An 18625-nucleotide genomic window follows, 5' to 3' on the forward strand; every position below is an offset into this window, starting at 1 on the left:
AAGTGAGGAGCGAAATGCAGCCTGTGTGGGTTACAGAAGGCCAGGAGTTGAAGGAGAAGGGCTGGGAGGCACGTGAGACTGCTCTCCCACTCCTCTGTTAGGCAACACTTAAGCAGTACAGTCATACCTCGGGTTACAGCCGCTTCAGGTTGCGTTTTTTCAGGTTGTGGACCACTGAAACCCGGAACTGGTTACTTCTGGGTTTTGGCGGTTGTGCATCCGCAGAAGCGCCGAATCGCAACCCCTGCACGCACAGACATGGGTTGTGAAAACTGCGAGTTGCGAATGTGCATCCCGCACAGATCACGTTCGGAACCTGAGCACCCACCATATTGCTCAAATGACCACCAGAGGAAGTAGCAGTTAAATGGTCTGAGTGTCAGACAAGGATTGGGAATACCCAGGTTCAATTCATAAGGGAATAAAACAGGTGGGAGCCTATGGCCCTCCAGATGTTGCTGGTGTGCAACTCCTACCACCCCTGACTGGCTGGGACTGATGGGATTTGGAGCCAAACAGCATATTGGATGGCCATCTGTCATAGATGCTTTTGTTGAATCATAGAATATTAGAATTGGAAGGGAGCCAAGGGCCACGTAGTCCAACCCCCTGCAATGCAGGAATCTCAACTATTGATCCAGAGAGTATAAGTCATTGCCTCCATTTTATTTTACAAAAATCTAATGATCCAGTGATTTTTCAAAAATATACATAACCTCTGCATGTTCTTAGTACTTCTAAGTAAATATCTAGAGCTGAATCTTTGGGGCCAGCAGGAGGCTGGAGGGTGTGCGGGAAAGGGGCTGTTGCTGCTGCGCTACTGCACTAATCAGCTGTTAGGCAGGGAGGCTGAGCAGCATAAACAAAGCTCCACTGCTCCTCCAGTCTCTTCAGGGCTTCCTCCACTCTCATTGACATGCTCTTTGGGTTCCAGGGAGGGTCTCCTTGCGGACCATGAGGACTCCCCCGTTCTCTTTCACCAGTTCCTGGTGTGATTCTATTTATTTATTTCCTGGTGCCAAGTGTATACACAGTCTCATGTGAGTAGAAAGTGCATAAGTGGAGGGATGCCTGTATAAAATTCATCTGCTCTCTCTGGCTCATACATTTTCAGAAGTGGAAAGAAAGACCAGGAAATAAACCTGACAAGAAGGCTTGCCCCACCTCCCAGTCACACTGATTGGGCCCTGATCACAGCCAAGAGCCCATTCTTGCTAACCCAAGTAGCACTTTGGCTTGTCTATCAAACTGCCATTTCCAATCGCCACCCCAGAAGCTCCACACTCCCTTAGAACTGCCTCTGCCTTGCTTGCAAAAATCAGGATTTTAAGGGACATACTGAAAAAGTATGATTGCTTTATGGTTTCCATGAATGTCTTGGGAGCAACGGGGCAGTTGATGGGTATGCTCTTAACCACATCCCCGTGACCCCATATGTCTAAATAGCTGATCATCCTGAATTGTCCAAAATCCAACCCACCCAAAAAACCTTGCATGGAAAAATGAGGCCAAAGAAAGTGGCATATTTCTTTGGGCTAGCAAGGTGATAATTGGATTAAAACATAATTGTCCACACCTGTTGAAGATTGATTACGCTGTCAGTTTTCTCTCTAGGAAATGGCTCCTATTTTCCTAGAGAAAAAGATTACGTTGCTTTAATTGTTTTGTTTTCTTTATTAATGACCAGTGTAAAGTTTTGTAAATAATAAAGACTCTGAGAAACAGAACCAATCGATGTCTATTCCTATAACAGGAATTTCACGAAGAGATAGTTGGAATGCTGCTGGTGGCGGTGCTGCTGCTGCTGTAAAGAAGTAAAATATGCTGGAAAATTTTTCTGTAAAGAACCCAGCTGCAGAAAGAAATGAAAATGCAAGAGTAGATGCTCACACACCAGTAGTATAACTTTGCTATCTATATTAATTTTATTTATAAAATTCATACCCTGTTTTTTCTTTTATTGCCACACCTGCAATTTAACTGGTTTGTTGGCAAATTCAAAGTGTCTCTGTCACAATTTTTTGATTTTCTGTTCAATTTCTTGATTCAGACTAACGGATCAGTTGTGATTACGTTCAGGTCATGAGTTTGTCCAGTGAGCTTGTCAGGATGACTCAATCATAGAAAAGGGTGACAGGGGGAGTGAAGGCAACACAATACCCCTAAATTTCTTCATTTACCAACATTGAATATTGTAGCATCTGAAGGCAGCCCTGTTTAGGGAAGTTTTTAATGTTTGAAGTTTTATTCTGTTTTTAATGTTCTGTTGAAAGCCGCCCAGAGTGGCTGGGGAAATCAGATGAGTGGGGTAGAAATAAATTATTATTATTATTATTATTATTATTATTAATTTGTTTTATGGATTCTTTTCCTGGCTTTTTGATCAATTTTTTCTCATTTTAAATCAAGTCTTCCAGAAGTTCTAAGTTAAAAAACAACAACAATCTTTTGATATCTCAAGGGTTGTCACATCGAAGAGGGAAGAATATTGTTTTTTCCTGCTCTGGAGGGTAGGATTCAAACCAGAGGCTTCAAATTACAAGAATGGAAATTCCAATTAAACATCAGGGAGGAAAACCTTCTGACTGCAAGAGCTGTTTGACAGAGGAACAGTCTCCTTCAGGAGGCTGTGGACTCTCCTTCCTTGGAGGTTTTTGAGCAGAGGTTGGATGGCCATCTGTCTTGGATGCTTTAGCTGAGAATCCTGCTGTGGTGTTTGCCCGTTCTTTTGAAAATGTCTGTACAGGGGAAGAGAAAGAGTTAATAGGTAGACCAATAGAAAAGCCGGAGGTGGAACTTCCGATCAGCGCCAGCGGAAAACGGAGGACTCCCTCTGATCTACGGAGGGAGTAGCTCTGAAGAAACTGGGTTGGATCCGCTCCAGCGAAGCGGGGACCCTTGAAATCACAGGCGGAGGAAGCCTGCGAACGTGGGACTCGGTGGGCACCTTAGCGCCCCCCCCAAATTGACGAAGGAGCTCAGTTACGGGCTCTGGAGCGAAGAGGGGGAGGTGCGGTGCTGTGAGTCGACTGCTACTTCTTCAGAGTGAAGCTGCACAGCCGTTCTCCGGAGAGCGCTGATTTCTTCTTTGAAAATCTGGATTTAAAGAAACTCCCAGCCGTGAGTAGGGGGAAGAAAGAACTTTGAAGTTAAAAATTAAAACTAATTGGGATCCGAAGCGGAAAGGTATAAAAAGGGAGTCTGCCTTCCGCCATTGTATATAATCTGAAAGCAAAGAGACTGAGAACTTTGAGCCGTGTAAAAAGACGTTTTGGAAATAAGATCTAAAAATCTAACATCAAAGCAGAAGACTCCCCCTCCTCAATTGCAGGGGAGGAGGGGGGAGAATTAAAGGACTGATTCCCTGCAGTGAAGGAGGCTAATTGGACTTAAAACTACCGATCTGAAGCCTGGGAACAGGTTGCTGGAGACCTTCTTTTTTTCGTAAGAAGGGATATTGTGTTTCTGATTTGGATAGATACTGCCTGGGACTAAAGTGAATATTGATACTGTTAATTTTATAGAAGGGGGGGGGGCACAGAGGAAGGAGAAATATTTTACGGAGGCAACAAATGAACTGTGTCCCCCTAGTGGAGGCTAGTAACTGTTACTATTGAACTGATCCAGAGGAATTTTCCATTGTTTATGTTTCTGCTGAATCTCCACTGTTTATGCTTTTGCGGAACTGAGTTTTACTCTTGGATTTACACAGCTGTGATTTGACCTTGAATTAATCTGGTGTTGTGGTATGGCAGAAAAGTTGGAGCCTCAGGAAAGAATAACAAGGTCGGGCAAATCTTTTGAAAAAAGAAGAGCATCAGTATCTGGCCCTTCAGGGGGAGCTCCACCGCAGACTAAAGCTAAAGGCATGTCTACGGAAGAAGTTTTGGCTGCAGGACTGGTTAAAATTCAGGAAACCTTGGACAATGTCCAGGAGTCTTTGAAAAATTTAACTTTGGAAGTAGCCCAAACAAATAAAAAGGTGGTAGATGCTTCATGCAAAATTGATCAGAATACTGCAAGTATCAATACTTTGGGCCAGAAAGTGACGATTAATACTGAAAAAATTGAGAAAGTACTACAGGAGTCAACTGCTGCTAGAAAAATAGCAGAGGAAGCGAAAGTGATTGCTGAGGCTACAAGACAAGAGGTAAGACAAGAGATACCAACGATACATAGACAGCTGGTGGACCACAGGCTAACACTGTCTATGTATGACCTGAAAGACAAGGAGACTAATCTTAGATTAAGATCTGTGCCTGAACTTGAACAAGACAAATTAAGTGACTTTCTTATGAAGGAATTTGCAGACTTTTGGAACTTGGATTTGGAAAAAGAAGAATTTAAAATTGTGAGTGCTTTCAGGCTAGGAAGAGGAGGGAGGAAGAACAAAGTGAGAGACTGTCTGATTACTCTAAGGACGAAAGAGGAGAGAGACAGGATTTTGGGCCTTCACTTTGAGAAGGCCCTGAAGATACACCATTTTAAGGTGGAAATTTTCAAGGATATCCCCAAATTTCTTTTGGAGCTCAGAGCTAACTACAGAGACTTGGTGGCCCTACTGAAGAGTAACAACATTGCCTTCAGGTGGGAATTCCCACAAGGCTTATCTTTTAGCTTTAAAGGCAAAAAGATAAAGATAAAGTCAGTGGATGATAAAGATAGATTCATAAAGGACTACGGTGAGGACCTGCAGAAGGGTCTTGGGAAGGAGCAACGAGTCCCAGGGAGAGGAATAATAGACAGAGCAAGAATCCTTTTTGGAGTGGACAATTTGGGGAAGGCGGCACCACTGACAGAAGAGGAAGAAGCGTTGGGAGCAGTAGGAGGAGTGGGAAAATAACTACAATATGTCTTTGCAACTATTAAGTTGGAATTGTAATGGACTGAACTCTCCTCGAAAAAAGAAACAGGTTTTTCATTTGTTAAAAAAGGAACAAGTGGACTTGATTTGTTTGCAGGAAACTCACGTGACTAGGCTACACAGGAAACTACTAATTAATAAAAGATTGGGCCAAGAATTTATATCATCGGACAGAGTGAAGAAAAGAGGAGTGGTGATCTACGCAAAGGAGAGCCTATCACCAAAATTTATTTTTAAAGATGACCAAGGAAGATATGTGGCGATTGAAATTCAAATACATGGAGAGAAATTTTTGATAATAGGGGTTTATGCACCAAATGAAGGGAAATCAGAATTCTTTAAGAAGTTGCATGACATTTTGACAGATTATCTGGACTATAATGTTATCCTGATGGGAGATATGAACGGTGTGGTTTCTACGAACATGGATAAAGCTCAGAGGCAGGTAATTACTAAAGATGGTAGATTACCAAAGACTTTTTTTGAACTGACGGATAACTTGGATTTGATTGATATTTGGAGAACAAAGAATCCCCTAGAAAGAGAGGGAACCTTCTTTTCTGAAGCCAAAATGACATGGACAAGAATTGACCAAATATGGATTACTAGAAGTATGGCACCAAAGACTAAAAAAGCGGAAATCTGCCCTAAAACCTGCTCTGACCATAATGCGGTGAGATTGGAAATGAACTTAACACCAATTGGATCCTTCAGATGGAGGATGAATGACAATCTATTTAGAGATGAAGAAATAACAAAGAAGGCCCAACAAACCTTGAGAGACTACTTTGAGATTAACATGAATACTTCAGTTGAAAAAAGAGTGATATGGGACGCAAGCAAGGCCGTTATGAGAGGTTTTCTGATACAACAAAATGCATTAAAAAGGAGAATACAAAATGAAAAGAAAGAGAGAATTTTGGGGAAAATAAAGGAAAGCGAGAAGAAATTGAGAGCCAATCCAAAGTCGCAAGGAATATTGAAAGAAATAAAACTATATCAAATACAATATATGAAAATAATAAACCAAGAGATTGAATGGAAGATAAGACAAATGAAGCAAAGGACATTTGAATCGGCTAATAAATGTGGGAAACTCTTAGCATGGCAAATGAGAAAAAGACAGAAGTTAAACACTATTACAAATTTGGAAGTTAATGGAAGGATTGTACAAAACCCAGTAGAGATCAGAAAATGTTTTCAGAATTATTTTAAACAACTATATACGCAAAAACCCCAGAAAGAGAAAGATATAGAACAATTTGTGAAAATGAATGGATTACAAAGAATCTCTCAAGAAAATAGATTGAAGTTGAACTATAAAATAACTGAACAGGAGGTGGAGAGTGCCATTCAGAATATGCAATTGGGGAAGTCCCCAGGACCGGACGGACTGACTTCCAGATATTACAAATCTTTGAAAGATTGGTTGATACATCCTTTAAAGGAAGTTTGTAATGAGATATTGGAAGGGAAAAAGGCACCAGAGACGTGGAAAGAGGCATACATATCTCTTATACCAAAGACAGAGGCTGAAAAATTACAACTGAGGAACTACCGCCCAATATCATTATTAAATGTGGATTATAAAATTTTTGCTGACATTCTGGCTAAGAGATTAAAATCAGTTTTAATGGAAGAGATTCACAAAGATCAGGCAGGCTTTCTCCCGGGCAGACACCTGTCTGATAATACAAGAAATGTAATTGATATTTTGGAATTATTACAAGAGAACATTAATACAAAGGCTGTTCTAATTTTTGTGGACGCGGAGAAAGCCTTTGACAATATTTCTTGGAGTTTTATGAAGAAAAATCTCCAGGGGATGGGGGTAGGCCAGCAGTTTGAGAATGGTATAGGGGCAATATACTCAGAACAGAAAGCAAAATTAATTGTTAACAACGTAGTGACGGAGGAATTTAAGATAGAGAAAGGTACACGTCAAGGTTGCCCAATCTCTCCACTGCTTTTCATATCGGTCCTGGAGGTCCTCTTGAACATGATCAGAAGGGACCAATTGGTCAAGGGTATACAGGTCGGAGCTAAACAATATAAATTGAGAGCATTTGCAGATGACCTTGTATTGACATTGCAGGAGCCAGAAACTAGTACTAAAAGGGTCTTAGAACTGATTGAAGAATTTGGTCAAGTGGCAGGATTTAAATTAAACAAATTAAAAACAAAGGTTTTGGAGAAAAATTTAACTGAAAAGGAGAGAGAAAGGTTTCAGAAGGAGACAGGTTTGATTGTGGTTAAGAAGGTGAAGTATTTGGGGATTAATATGACATCTAAGAACGGGAACCTATTTAAAGATAATTATGAAAAATGCTGGTCGGAGGTGAAAAGGGACTTTGAAGTCTGGTCAAATCTGAAGCTATCACTGTTAGGTCGTATTGCTGTGATAAAAATGAATGTATTGCCGAGAATGTTATTTTTGTTCCAAACACTGCAAATTATTGATAAAATGGACTGTTTCAAGAAGTGGCAGAAAGATATTTCCAGATTTGTCTGGCAGGGCAAAAAGCCAAGAATAAAATTTAAAATATTAACAGATGCAAAAGAAAGAGGAGGCTTTGCCCTGCCAGACCTGAAAATTTATTATGAATCAGCAGCTTTTTGCTGGCTGAAAGAATGGCTACTTCTGGAAAATACTGATATTTTGGACTTAGAAGGGTTTAATAATGCTTTCGGCTGGCATGCATATTTATGGTATGAGAAGGTTAAAGTGCATAGAATGTTTAAGATTCACATTGTAAGGAAAGCACTGTTTAACGTCTGGATAAGGTATAAAGATCTACTTGAGAGTAAAACTCCAAGGTGGTTGTCACCAATGGAAGCGAAGGCCCTTAAAAAGCTTAATATGGAGGACAAATGGCCGAAATATTGGGAGATTTTAGAACAAGATGGAGAAAAATGGAAATTACAGAGTTTTGAGAAGCTAAAAAATAAAGTGTGTGACTGGCTTCACTATCACCAAATAATGGAGGCATATAAACTAGATAGGAAAGTGGGCTTCCAGGTGGAAAAATCAAAATTGGAAACAGAACTGTTAGAGTCCAAAACTAAGACTTTGTCAAGAATGTATAACTTGCTGTTGAAATGGAATACGCAGGACGAAACAGTGAAATCTGCTATGATCAAATGGGCACAGGATGTTGGACATAATATAATGATGGCTGACTGGGAACAGTTATGGACCACCGGTATGAAATTCACGGCATGTAGTGCCTTAAGAGAGAATATTATGAAAATGATATACAGGTGGTACATGACACCAGTCAAGCTAGCAAAAATTTATAAGTTGCCTGATAATAAATGTTGGAAATGTAAAGAAACAGAAGGTACATTCTTTCACCTTTGGTGGACGTGCCCAAGGATTAAGGCCTTTTGGGAAATGATCTATAATGAAATGAAAAAGGTATTTAAATATACTTTCCTCAAGAAACCGGAGGCCTTTCTCCTGGGCATGGTCGGCCAATTGGTGCCAAGAAAGGACAGAACCTTTTTTATGTATGCCACAACAGCAGCAAGAATGCTGATTGCGCAGTATTGGAAAACCCAAGAACTACCCACCGTGGAAGAATGGCAGATGAAGGTGATAGACTACATAGAACTGGCAGAAATGACCGGCAGAATTCGAGACCAGGGAGAAGATCAGGTGGAAGAAGATTGGAAGAAATTCAAGGATTATTTACAGAAATATTGTAAAATTAATGAATGTTAGAACGATGCTGGATTTTGATTAAGGGGCTTTCTGTAAAAAACGAAGAAGTAAATGGAAAAAATAGTGTAAAAGAGAGGGAAGGGTAAAGCCAAAATATTAAGATAAGAAGGGAGATGAAAGTAAAAGAGGGAAAGGATTTGCTGATCGAACAATGGAAATGGAATACAAAGGAGGGAGGTACGGGGAAGTCCAGGAAAAAGCTAATGCAAGATCTATTTTGAAAAGTGAAGTTGCTTTTAACCGTTGTTATATTATGTGTTAATTTCTTGTTATGTGTTAAGGTGTTTTTTTTTTTTGTTTTTTTTTCTTTTTCTTTATTGTATCTTTGTTGTTGTTGTCTTGTTGTTTCTTTGTTATGTTTGGCTTATATTATACTATGAAAACTTAATAAATATCAATTGGAAAAAGAAAAGAAAAGCCGGAGGTGGAGCCTACCTGTTTATAAAAGGGCTTAGCCCAAGGTTTAGCTAGTTAGTTGGTTGGTTGGGAAAAGGCAGTTGGGAAAGCAGTTGGCAGACAGATGGAAATAGAGAGACAGTTAATGCAGTTGGTTCTTGTGTGAGGGGAGGTAGAAGAGTTAAGAGACAGAATAAAATAAGACTAAGAGGGAAAAGGGTAACAGCGTTTCGAATGCATTTAAAGTTTATTTGTGTTTGCAATAAACCACAATCTTCATTATTAACTTAAGAACCTGACTGAGACTAAGTGATTTACCGGGGAGGACCTGGTTGGTGGCAGCGGATTAGTGGTGTACAGGTCAATAATCCATGAGACGACCGGGGGCTCCGTACGAACACCATACCTGCATTGCAGGGGTTTGGACTAGATGACTCTTGGGTCCCTTTCAACTCTACGATTCATATGAAGCTAGCCACTGTGACCCTAAAGTTTTGGTCCTGGTCAGTGACCGCCAGTCCATTCCCACAAATGTGTATGTGGTTTGGCTAAAATTGTCAGGAAGTGGGGAAGAACCATGCCTGGAGCTCCTTGAGGATAGGTGGGGCAAAATGTAATAATTTAACAATAGCAGAGTTTGAATTTCCTCCTTGTAGGTTATTGTAGAATCATAGAAGTGTAGAGTTGGAAAAGCACCAAAGGGTCATCTAGTCCAACCCCCTGCAGTGATTCCTGCATTGGAAGGGGTTGGACTAGATGGCCCCTTGCATACCCCCTTCCAACTCTATTGTCTCCCCTTTTTTGTTGGCTACAAAAACACCACACATTTAAAGCACATGACTTTCCCCAAAGACTCCTGGAAACTGTAGCTTGTTTAGGATGTTGGGAACTGTAGCTTTGTGAAGGGGTAAGCTACAGTTCCCAAGATTCTTTTTAGTGGGAGGGGATGTGCTTTAAATGTAGGGTGTGTACACAGCCTTTGTGTGCACGTTCTATAAATTCACAACAGGCATCTCATTGCAGACTTGTCATCCAGAGCTGCAGCCTGGGAACTGAATTTTTGCAAGGTTCAAGGCAAGGTGGGCTAGTTCGAGCAAGCCACCAACCCCAGAATCCCCCCTCTCCAGTCTTAACACCTTGAGGTGGAAAACTGGGAGAAGGGAAGGGTGCATTGAACACACACCACATGTGACGTATTTTTATGGATCTCCTAAGACCAGGTGTTTCCTGAGCAAAGAAAGAACCAAACTGGGCAGGAGCAAAATGGAAACAATTCTTACTCACCTTCCTTTCCACTGCCTCCCTCCTTTGCACCTCACAAAGGGCTGTCATTTGGGGGAGGGAGAGGGGGCTGAAGTCCTAAGTGCCCCCCCCCTTCCACCCTCCCAGTCCTCACCATTTATGCCTATTTGTGCCTCTTGACAATTCTGCCGTGTTTTCCTTTCCTGGAAGGAGAGGGAATTGACAGCCTCCCCTCCTCCCCAATGCAGGCATGTGCCTGTTCTCCATTACAGCTTCATTGGGGCTGAAATATGATCATGCCTGTGTCAGACCTACCAATATATTTATTTATCCATATAGGCTTTTCTCCTTAAGTTCATTATGTCCAGAGGTTTTCAACCTTTTTGAGTCCACGGCTTCCTTGACCAACTATATTCTTTCTGTGGCACCCCTGTGGGGCCCAGGAGCCCAGTTATGTCACCCCTTGCCTGCAGAGCTGGCAGCCTCTCAGCCTTTTTCGAACACCCTCCCTTGTGGAGTGTTGCCTCAGTCTCCTCTCCTCTCCCCTCTGCTTGGGAGTCCTCTGGGCAGCTGCTGCTGCTGCCCCTGGTCTCTGAGCTGCCCCCTCCCACCCTAAAGAGAGGTGCCTCCTCACACTGCCCCATAAGGGCATGGGGAGAGGATGCTCCAGCCTTAGTGACCCGATGGAGACTGGCCGAAGGTGAACGTGAGGCCTGCACCTTACCTTGGGAGGCAGCAGTAGTATCAGTGTGCGCTGCCTGGTCTGCATGGTGGAAAGGCTCCCCTTCAGCACTGGGCACTCAGCTTCCAGGCAGGCCTTGCACACAGCAAGCACAAAAAAGGTCAGCACAGTGCCTGCCTGCCTGCCTGGCCCTCTGGCTCCCACTTGTCTGTCCATTCCTAACAGCAGGGGCTGGTGAACTGACTTGCTGGGCTCCCTTGTCCACTTGCTTGCTTATGCCGGCTGCCTCAGCTCCTGGCAACCAGCACCCCTGGCCAGCCCCAGAGGCACCATTCACCTGGGGAGCTTGTAGCCTGGGCTGCTGCAACAAACAGCTAAGCAAGCCTTTTGGAAGCAGAGACATGAGAGGGCACCAGAAGAAGGAGGGAAGGAAAGAGGGACAGAGGCCAGTGTTGCCCGCAGCACCCCTGACCATCCTTCAAGGCACCCCAGGGTGCCACAGCACACTGTTTGAAAACCACTGTGTTAGGCAAAGGATCGCTTGCTATTACTGTTGTAGTAATAGTAGTAGTTGCGGTCATCGTGTTAATCTCACTGCTGCTTCTAAATTTCAAAATGAAGCAAAAAGCTAAAAAAAAAATAGTGTATGGGAAAAAATAAGAAGAGGGAATTTCCCCCCAATCACCCTACTTCATTGGCAGGACTTAAGCTATGTATACACTCCTATTTGCTAGAGTAACTCCCACCACTGGTCCTTGAATTGGTCTACACACAAAGTTAGCCACAATCAACAAACTTTGTCTATCCTACTGTTTCTCATGAAAAAACTGTGTTTTCATACCCTCTGACATTTCCCTGCCAAAAATAGGGACGTCCCATTCCAGAATGATAATTTTACTATTTACACATCTTACTGGGTTGCCCCCAAAGCTGCCCAGAGTGGCTGGGGCAATCCAGTAAGATGTGTGGGATATAAATAGTAAAATTATCACTCTGGAATGGGGCGTCCCTATTTTCATCGGAAAAATGTTGGAGGGTATGCAACCTATCCTACACTTGAGTCAAGTTTAGTATTTAGGCCCAATATCAGCTCTCAGCTTCCTTGGGCATCTTCCAGGGCATCAGAGGTGCTGGCATCTGCCCTCTACCACCTCTGCCTAGCAGCAGCAAGCAAACTTAAATTTACCAGAATGCCCTGAAGCAATGCAGTTATCATGGCAGTTATCACCAGGTAATTTCCATGGCTAAGGTCCCACCAAGAAAATCTTTGCCAAGAGCCCCTTCGAAACTGGAGCCAGTATCAATTTTCTAGACCACAGATGGAAAACCTGTGACCCTCCAGATGTTGTCAGGACTCCAGCTCCCATAAGCCTCAGTTGGCAAGGTCAGGGTTGATAGAAGTTGGAGTCCAGCAACATCCAGAGGATCACAGGCTTCCGCCACACAGTTCTAGAGGAATAAAGGCAACACATGCAACAATAGTGTCCAGCCTCAGTGCGCTTTCCTATTCACCAGGCATCACTTCAGGCCAATCATTTCTGCTACTCCCAAATTTTGGTCTAGACTTGCTTCTTCAAACTGCTGGAGCAAACAGTGGTGTGATGGAAACAGCATCGCAATGGTGCCATTTGGGGACTTGCAAGAGGCATTAAGATGACTAACTTTGCCTTTTGGTTTCTTTAGGGAAAGAATAAATGTTCTGTTTCTCCTCTGGCAGGAGAAATTTGTTACCCGCATGTGGCTTTTTATGAAAATAATGTTTGCATGTCCATGTTTTGTTATTGCCACTGCCACCACCTGTAAAATCAGCTCCTGGCTTTATGGATTGCTGGTTTGTCGCACCAATAGGCTGGTTTGCGTGTTTTATACCAAAGACTTCGGCATTTCTTATGCACTTTTGAGTCTTTGATCAGGTTGAGAAGAAAGTAAAGAAAGGAGGATAGGCACAAGAGCCATTCTGATTTTCGCTGTCAGAGCCAAAGCCTGACTCACAATAGATGTTCAGAGCTAAGGAATGAGTTTCTTGTTACTCCAGGATGCCCAAAATGCTGACTGTTCTCTCCCTCGACATGCAATCCTACTGTGCCACTAACATGTCCAGCTCTGGAAGCTGCCAATTTATATATGAAGCCGAAAGAACACAGGGCGTGATCCAGAAGTACTCCTGCATACACAAAAGTTATTTTTGACCATTTGCAAAGCCATGCAGGGGGGGGGGGGGACTGGCTTGACAGTTGCTTTATGTAAAATCCACTTTTCAACACTTATTTATGCAAACATGTGCCCCTCAACTGCTTTTTAAATTGTCTCAGGGCCGAGCTGAACCTTACTGATCTTCCATATCACATCTACACTGAGTATTCATTCCTATTTATTTTTCAGGATGCACATAACATTGAAAGGAGCACTCTGCTTGCACTGTATTCCACTATTGTTCCCAAAAGTGGCTTTTACATTGTGTTAAAGTTAGAATATAATTCAGAACTTAACATTTAAGGAAAAGTCATGAAAATGGAATAAACTATCATGTGAATGCAGCCTAAATCATCACTGGTGGGCTGCAGTACTCCAGGGTTCCTGGCAGGAAGTCTTTCCTAGCCTTAAGACAACACGTGTGCAAAGTGCACACACTACCACTCAGCTCATGCAAGTCATTTCCATAAATTCCAATCTGCAGTGTATGGAAAAGTCCCTTGTATTGTCAGTCTTGAATCTGCTGCTCATGGGTTCAGTTGAGTGACCTCAGGTTCCAGAGTTACAGGAGATGGGGGAGAAAAACAAACCCAACAACAACCAATTCCTCACCACTTCCTCCACCACATGCATATGTTTTCTCTGTCAAGTAAATAAATGAATGTTTCTCAGGTGTTTCTTTTCTTTGGCCTGCAGGAGAGTCCTTGAGCTTTGCTGATGATTTGCTCTCTGGTCTTGGAGCTGCCTGTGTGGCTGCTGGAAGGAGCCATGGAGATATCCCTGACACAAGCCTCTACTCCGTCATTTTCAAGTGTCTGGAGCCTGATGGATTGTACAAGTAAGGAAGGAGATGTGGTGGAGTCGTGGGGCGTGGGGAAAAGATCGTCCAGTGTCTTGTGCACATTACTTCTCGCATTTCAAAGTCTGTATGGATTGGAGACTGCCCAACCCAACCTCAGTCTGTCCTTAGCCAGTCACCATCTGTCTGTTTCTTACTGACAACTAGTTCAAGGGGTGGTGCTTCCTCTCAGCTTCCTCCTCCTTGTCCCAGCTTTGTAGAAGGGAGAAAGATGTGAACAAAAGCAAAATTAATTGCCTCTACCTCTAATGGACTCTGGCTCTGCCTGCCATTTCTTAGGCTCCACCTACTGTTGGCCTCCCTGCCTTCCGCCCTACCAGTCCCAATGGGCACCAGCAACCACTTTCTGTATGGCAGTAGCGACAAAGGGCTGAAAAGAAGCAACTGTCCTGTTGTTCACTTTTCAAATTAGAAATGAACCACTTTCCCCCTCAAAATAAATTGAAAAGTGGTTTACAGTAAAATAGACTTAACCCTAAAACTATCAATGCAATTGTTCCCTTGGGTTCTTAATCCAATCACAGTCAAGTCAGCTCCTTGGTACTCCAGAGAGCTGCAGACTATGAAATGGCCAGTGGTGGAGGAAAGCTTTGATGATTGCAACTGAATATGTACAGAAAGCCAGTATAGGACTTACTATGTGACAATGATGGCAGCAAAGCAAGCTTACTTCTCTGTCATCATTGCATCTGCAGAATGCCAGCCATCATAAATCTTTTCTGTAATGAAGAGCCATTGAGTTAGGAGTTAAATACAAGGCTGGCCCAAGACATTTTGGCACCTGAGGAGAACCACAAATTGGGGCTCTCCTCTCCCTGCCGGGGAAGAAGGGATGAGTGAAAATCTAAATGAGGAAAATGGGAAGGGGGGAATAGAGATCTACCTCAGGATCTGCTGTCTTATGGATCCTGCCACCTGAGGCAGTTGCCACACCTTGCCTCATGGGTGGGTCAGCCCTGGTTAGATAATAAAGAGAGCCCTCAAAGAGCCAAGGGACCAGTTTGCATTGCATTATGCAAATAAAAACCACTCATATCCTTTCTAAATTTAATGCCACAGATTAGGCAGATTCAAAGATGGATATAGGCATCTAACACCATCTGAGTGTGTTGATTTGGATACTTTCTTGATGTATCCTCCAAGCAGCTTGCTCATGGTATGGCATGGAAACAGCCCTGGTCATAGACGATTTACACCAGTAAATGAATGTGGGGTATGTGACCCTGTTGTTTCGAATGGAGCTCTTAGTGACCTTTGATACCATTGACTGTGGCATCCTTCTGGGCTGTCTTGTTAGTTTGGATCAGGGAAGCACCAGTTTTTGTTGGCTGTGGTCTCTCCTGAGAGAATGGACCCAGTATGTGGTGCTGGGGGGACTTCTGTTCCACCTCAAATCACTCCTGTCCTTCAACCAAAATTGCTAAAATGCACCTGCCAAATTTGCAGCCTGCAACCTGGGGATGGATTTCAGCTCAGTAGTGCCTTGGGTGCTAAGGTCAAAAGCTTTGTCAGTTTGGACAATCCTCTCACTAAAATGGGTTACCTCCCCTGTTGGAGTCTGTGCATCTTTGAATGCTTGGAATCCCAAGTGGGGAAAATGCTGTAGTGCTCAGGTCCTACTTTCAGGCTCTCAAGAAGCATCTGTGTGGCCACTGTGAGAACAGGATGCTCGACTAGATGGGCCACTGGTCTGATCTAGCAGGACACTTCTGATGTTTGGAAAACAAGTCCAGGAATCTAGGTGTCCAGAGATATGGCCCCCTGCATTAGCCTTCTGCTATGACTATCATTTTTCTTACAACTTGCCTGGTAAAATATTGGGGGCAGGGGTTGATGGAAGAGAAGAGTGCTTTAATTTGCCTGAGATTTAAGACATGAAGCACAGAATGAAACATTAGACTGGAAAGATGTTTGGAAGGGGTGGGGGACAACCCTGGAAAACAATAGGAGAATATCAGAGCAGCCTCGGATAATTAAAACCCATTGTTGGAACGAATAATTCTCCCCCCTGCTTGGAACCGCAAAGGCAATTAAACCTGTGAACTGGCAAATCTACCACCGCTGGCAAACTTTTCGGGCTTTGTTAATACTTTCCTTCTGCACCTCTAGCCAACTCCACAACCATTGGCTCCCACCAGCACCACTCTCAGGCCTCCCCCACAAACTCTATTACATATGTTGACATGATCTTTAAAAAGGAAATGGCTTTATTACACTTTGGTTTACGAGGCACGGCAGCTCTAACGCGTGCTTGCCATTTAATAATTTTTAATGTTTCCTTTTTAAAAAGGCGTGTGTGTGTGTACGCGCACGCACGCACGTGTGCACACACACACACAAAACCCTTCTGATTGTATATATTAAGAGTTAGGCTGTTCTGAAAAGGTGCCCAGCATGAATGTGGAAAACACAGCACAACCTGGCAGTGATTTGCTTCTAGTAAATTGTTCAGTCGCTATCAGTTGCGTCATACCCTCCAACATTTCTCCGTTGAAAATAGGGACATCCCATTCCGTAAAGATAATTTTACTGCAGGGGTCAGCAAACTTTTCCAGCAGGGGGCCAGTCCACTGTTCCTCAGACCTTGTGGGGGGCCAAACTATATTGGGGGGGGGGGTTGGGGGGATGAACGAATTCCCATGCCCCACAAATAACCCAGAGATGCATTTTAAATAAAAGGACACATTCTACTCATGTAAAAACACACTGATTCCCGGACCATCTGCGGGGCAGATTTAGAAGGTGATTGGGCTGCATCCGGCCCACGGGCCTTAGTTTGCCTACCCATGTTTTACTATTTATACCCCACACATCTTACTGAGTTGCCCCAGCCACTCTGGGCAGCTTCCAACATATATAAAAACATAATTAAACATTAAGCATGAATAAAACAAACCCTTCCCTATATAGGATTGCCATCGGACACCTCGGGAGTCAAATAACTCCATACCCTCCAACATTTCTCCAATGAAAATAAGGACATCCTAAGGAAAAGCAGGACATTCCAGGATCAAATCAGAAATCAGGATGGCTTCTCTAAATCAGGGGTGTCCCTGGGCATTAGGGGCACTTGGAGGGTCTGTTGCTGACTCCTCAGTTGCCAGAGGTACAAGAAAAGGAGGGGGAGGAGGAAGAGGTGAAGTTGTTTCCTTTCCCCTCCCAAATACATTGAAAGGAAGCAGCATAGTGTAGGCTTGCCCTTTATGATACATGTAGCATGAGAATTAATTCCCCCCTGTTGGAACTATTTATTTGTTAACTCTATCCATATATATCACTCAGCAACAATGTTCTTAGGGCAGATAACAACAACATTTTTAAATTCCATAAACAGAATACAGAAGGGAGATAGAAACAATTTCAGCCTGAGGGCCACATTTCCTTCTGGGGGCCACTTGTCAGTGGTGAGGCAAAAGTGAGCAGAAAAGTGGGTGGAGCAACAAATGGAAATGTTATGTGTTTGTGTGTGTGTTCCAATCTATTATAGATATCTAGTTTTCTTTAAATCTATCAGTCTTCATGGTGCATTATCTGTCAGAATAATACAAACTATACTAGGGTAAATTGTGCCACTGGAGCTTATCCCTGTTCCAAACTCTGTTCAGACTGAGCTGGCCCAAGCCTGGCAGATGGAAAATAGTTTTGCTTACCGTGTCCTTTTTGCCAGTGTAACTTTCACTGGGTTGCTAAGTCATGTGACAGAGCTGAACGGAATTTGGAATAGGGGCCTGCCTCCCTTGTTCCATCCTGCCCCCACCACACCCCTGGAACTTTTCAGCTATGAGTCTTGGGGACCTGCTTACTGCCTTGCAGGCCTATTCCACCTGGGTGGAGGGCATAGGAGGGTGGGGCCAGACTGATTGCAGCTACGAAAGCTGAGGTGACTTAACAAACTTTTAGGTTGGGGCATTGCTTAGCTGGTTTCGGTTTGTTATTATTGCCCCAGTTGTTTTCTTGACTGGGCAGGAAGAAGATGATCTGAAAGTGGGGGGGTATTGACATCAGTCCCTTGTCATGGTCAGATCACTTCCTTTTTGAGATTTAGGCTTTCTGCAGCTTATCCCTACTGGAGGGGTAGGGGACCTGTTCTGATGGTCCATCTGTGGAGGCTGGTGGATTGAGTGGGCTTCCAGATGATTCTGGAATCTGGGGGATTTTCTGGCTGAAATGACTTGTGGTTCTGCCAAGACCCTGGCTGACTCAGGCCATTGACATGATCGTCCCATATATATAGATATAGAGATATATATTATTATTTTATTAAATCTCCTAAAATATTCCAAAACATTTATCGTCATATACATTTTTTTCAGCACAAAATTCTTCTTGACTGGCCTCCCCTCCTTTCCTGATGTATGTTTGTTGCTTCTTTTTATTAGCTGTTTTACAATACATATTTTGTATTATCTAAACTTCACTATCATTAGTTCTTTCAGTAATCCACTACATCTATTTCAAATCCTGTCCGCAACTTCATGTATGGGTCATGCATTGATAGACAACCCATCACTGGTCTCCATTCTTCCTTAAACACTTTGTCATTATTCAGGTAGATAGCTGTGTTTGTCTGATGCAGTCGAAAGATATAAAAATATATAAAAAATGTTCAGTGGCACCTTAGAGACCAACTAAGTTTGTTCTGGGTATAAGCTTTTGTGTGTATCT

The 18625-nt window shown here is 43.0% G+C and overlaps 1 protein-coding gene across 5 annotated transcripts in view; it reads left to right on the top strand.

Annotated features, from left to right (window-relative positions):
* Nucleotides 1-18625, top strand: part of ASTN2 (astrotactin 2) — a 656733-nt gene that overhangs the window by 595656 nt on the left and 42452 nt on the right. For all 5 annotated transcript variants that reach the window (XM_083422898.1, XM_083422897.1, XM_083422899.1 and 2 more), the window contains one exon: nt 13798-13939. In XM_083422898.1, coding sequence (XP_083279024.1) covers nt 13798-13939 — 142 coding nt within the window. The remainder of the gene's footprint in view (nt 1-13797; nt 13940-18625) is intronic.

This window comes from Podarcis tiliguerta (genome assembly GCF_965153285.1).
Source record: "Podarcis tiliguerta genome assembly, chromosome: Z".
In the NCBI taxonomy this organism is placed as follows: domain Eukaryota; kingdom Metazoa; phylum Chordata; class Lepidosauria; order Squamata; family Lacertidae; genus Podarcis; species Podarcis tiliguerta.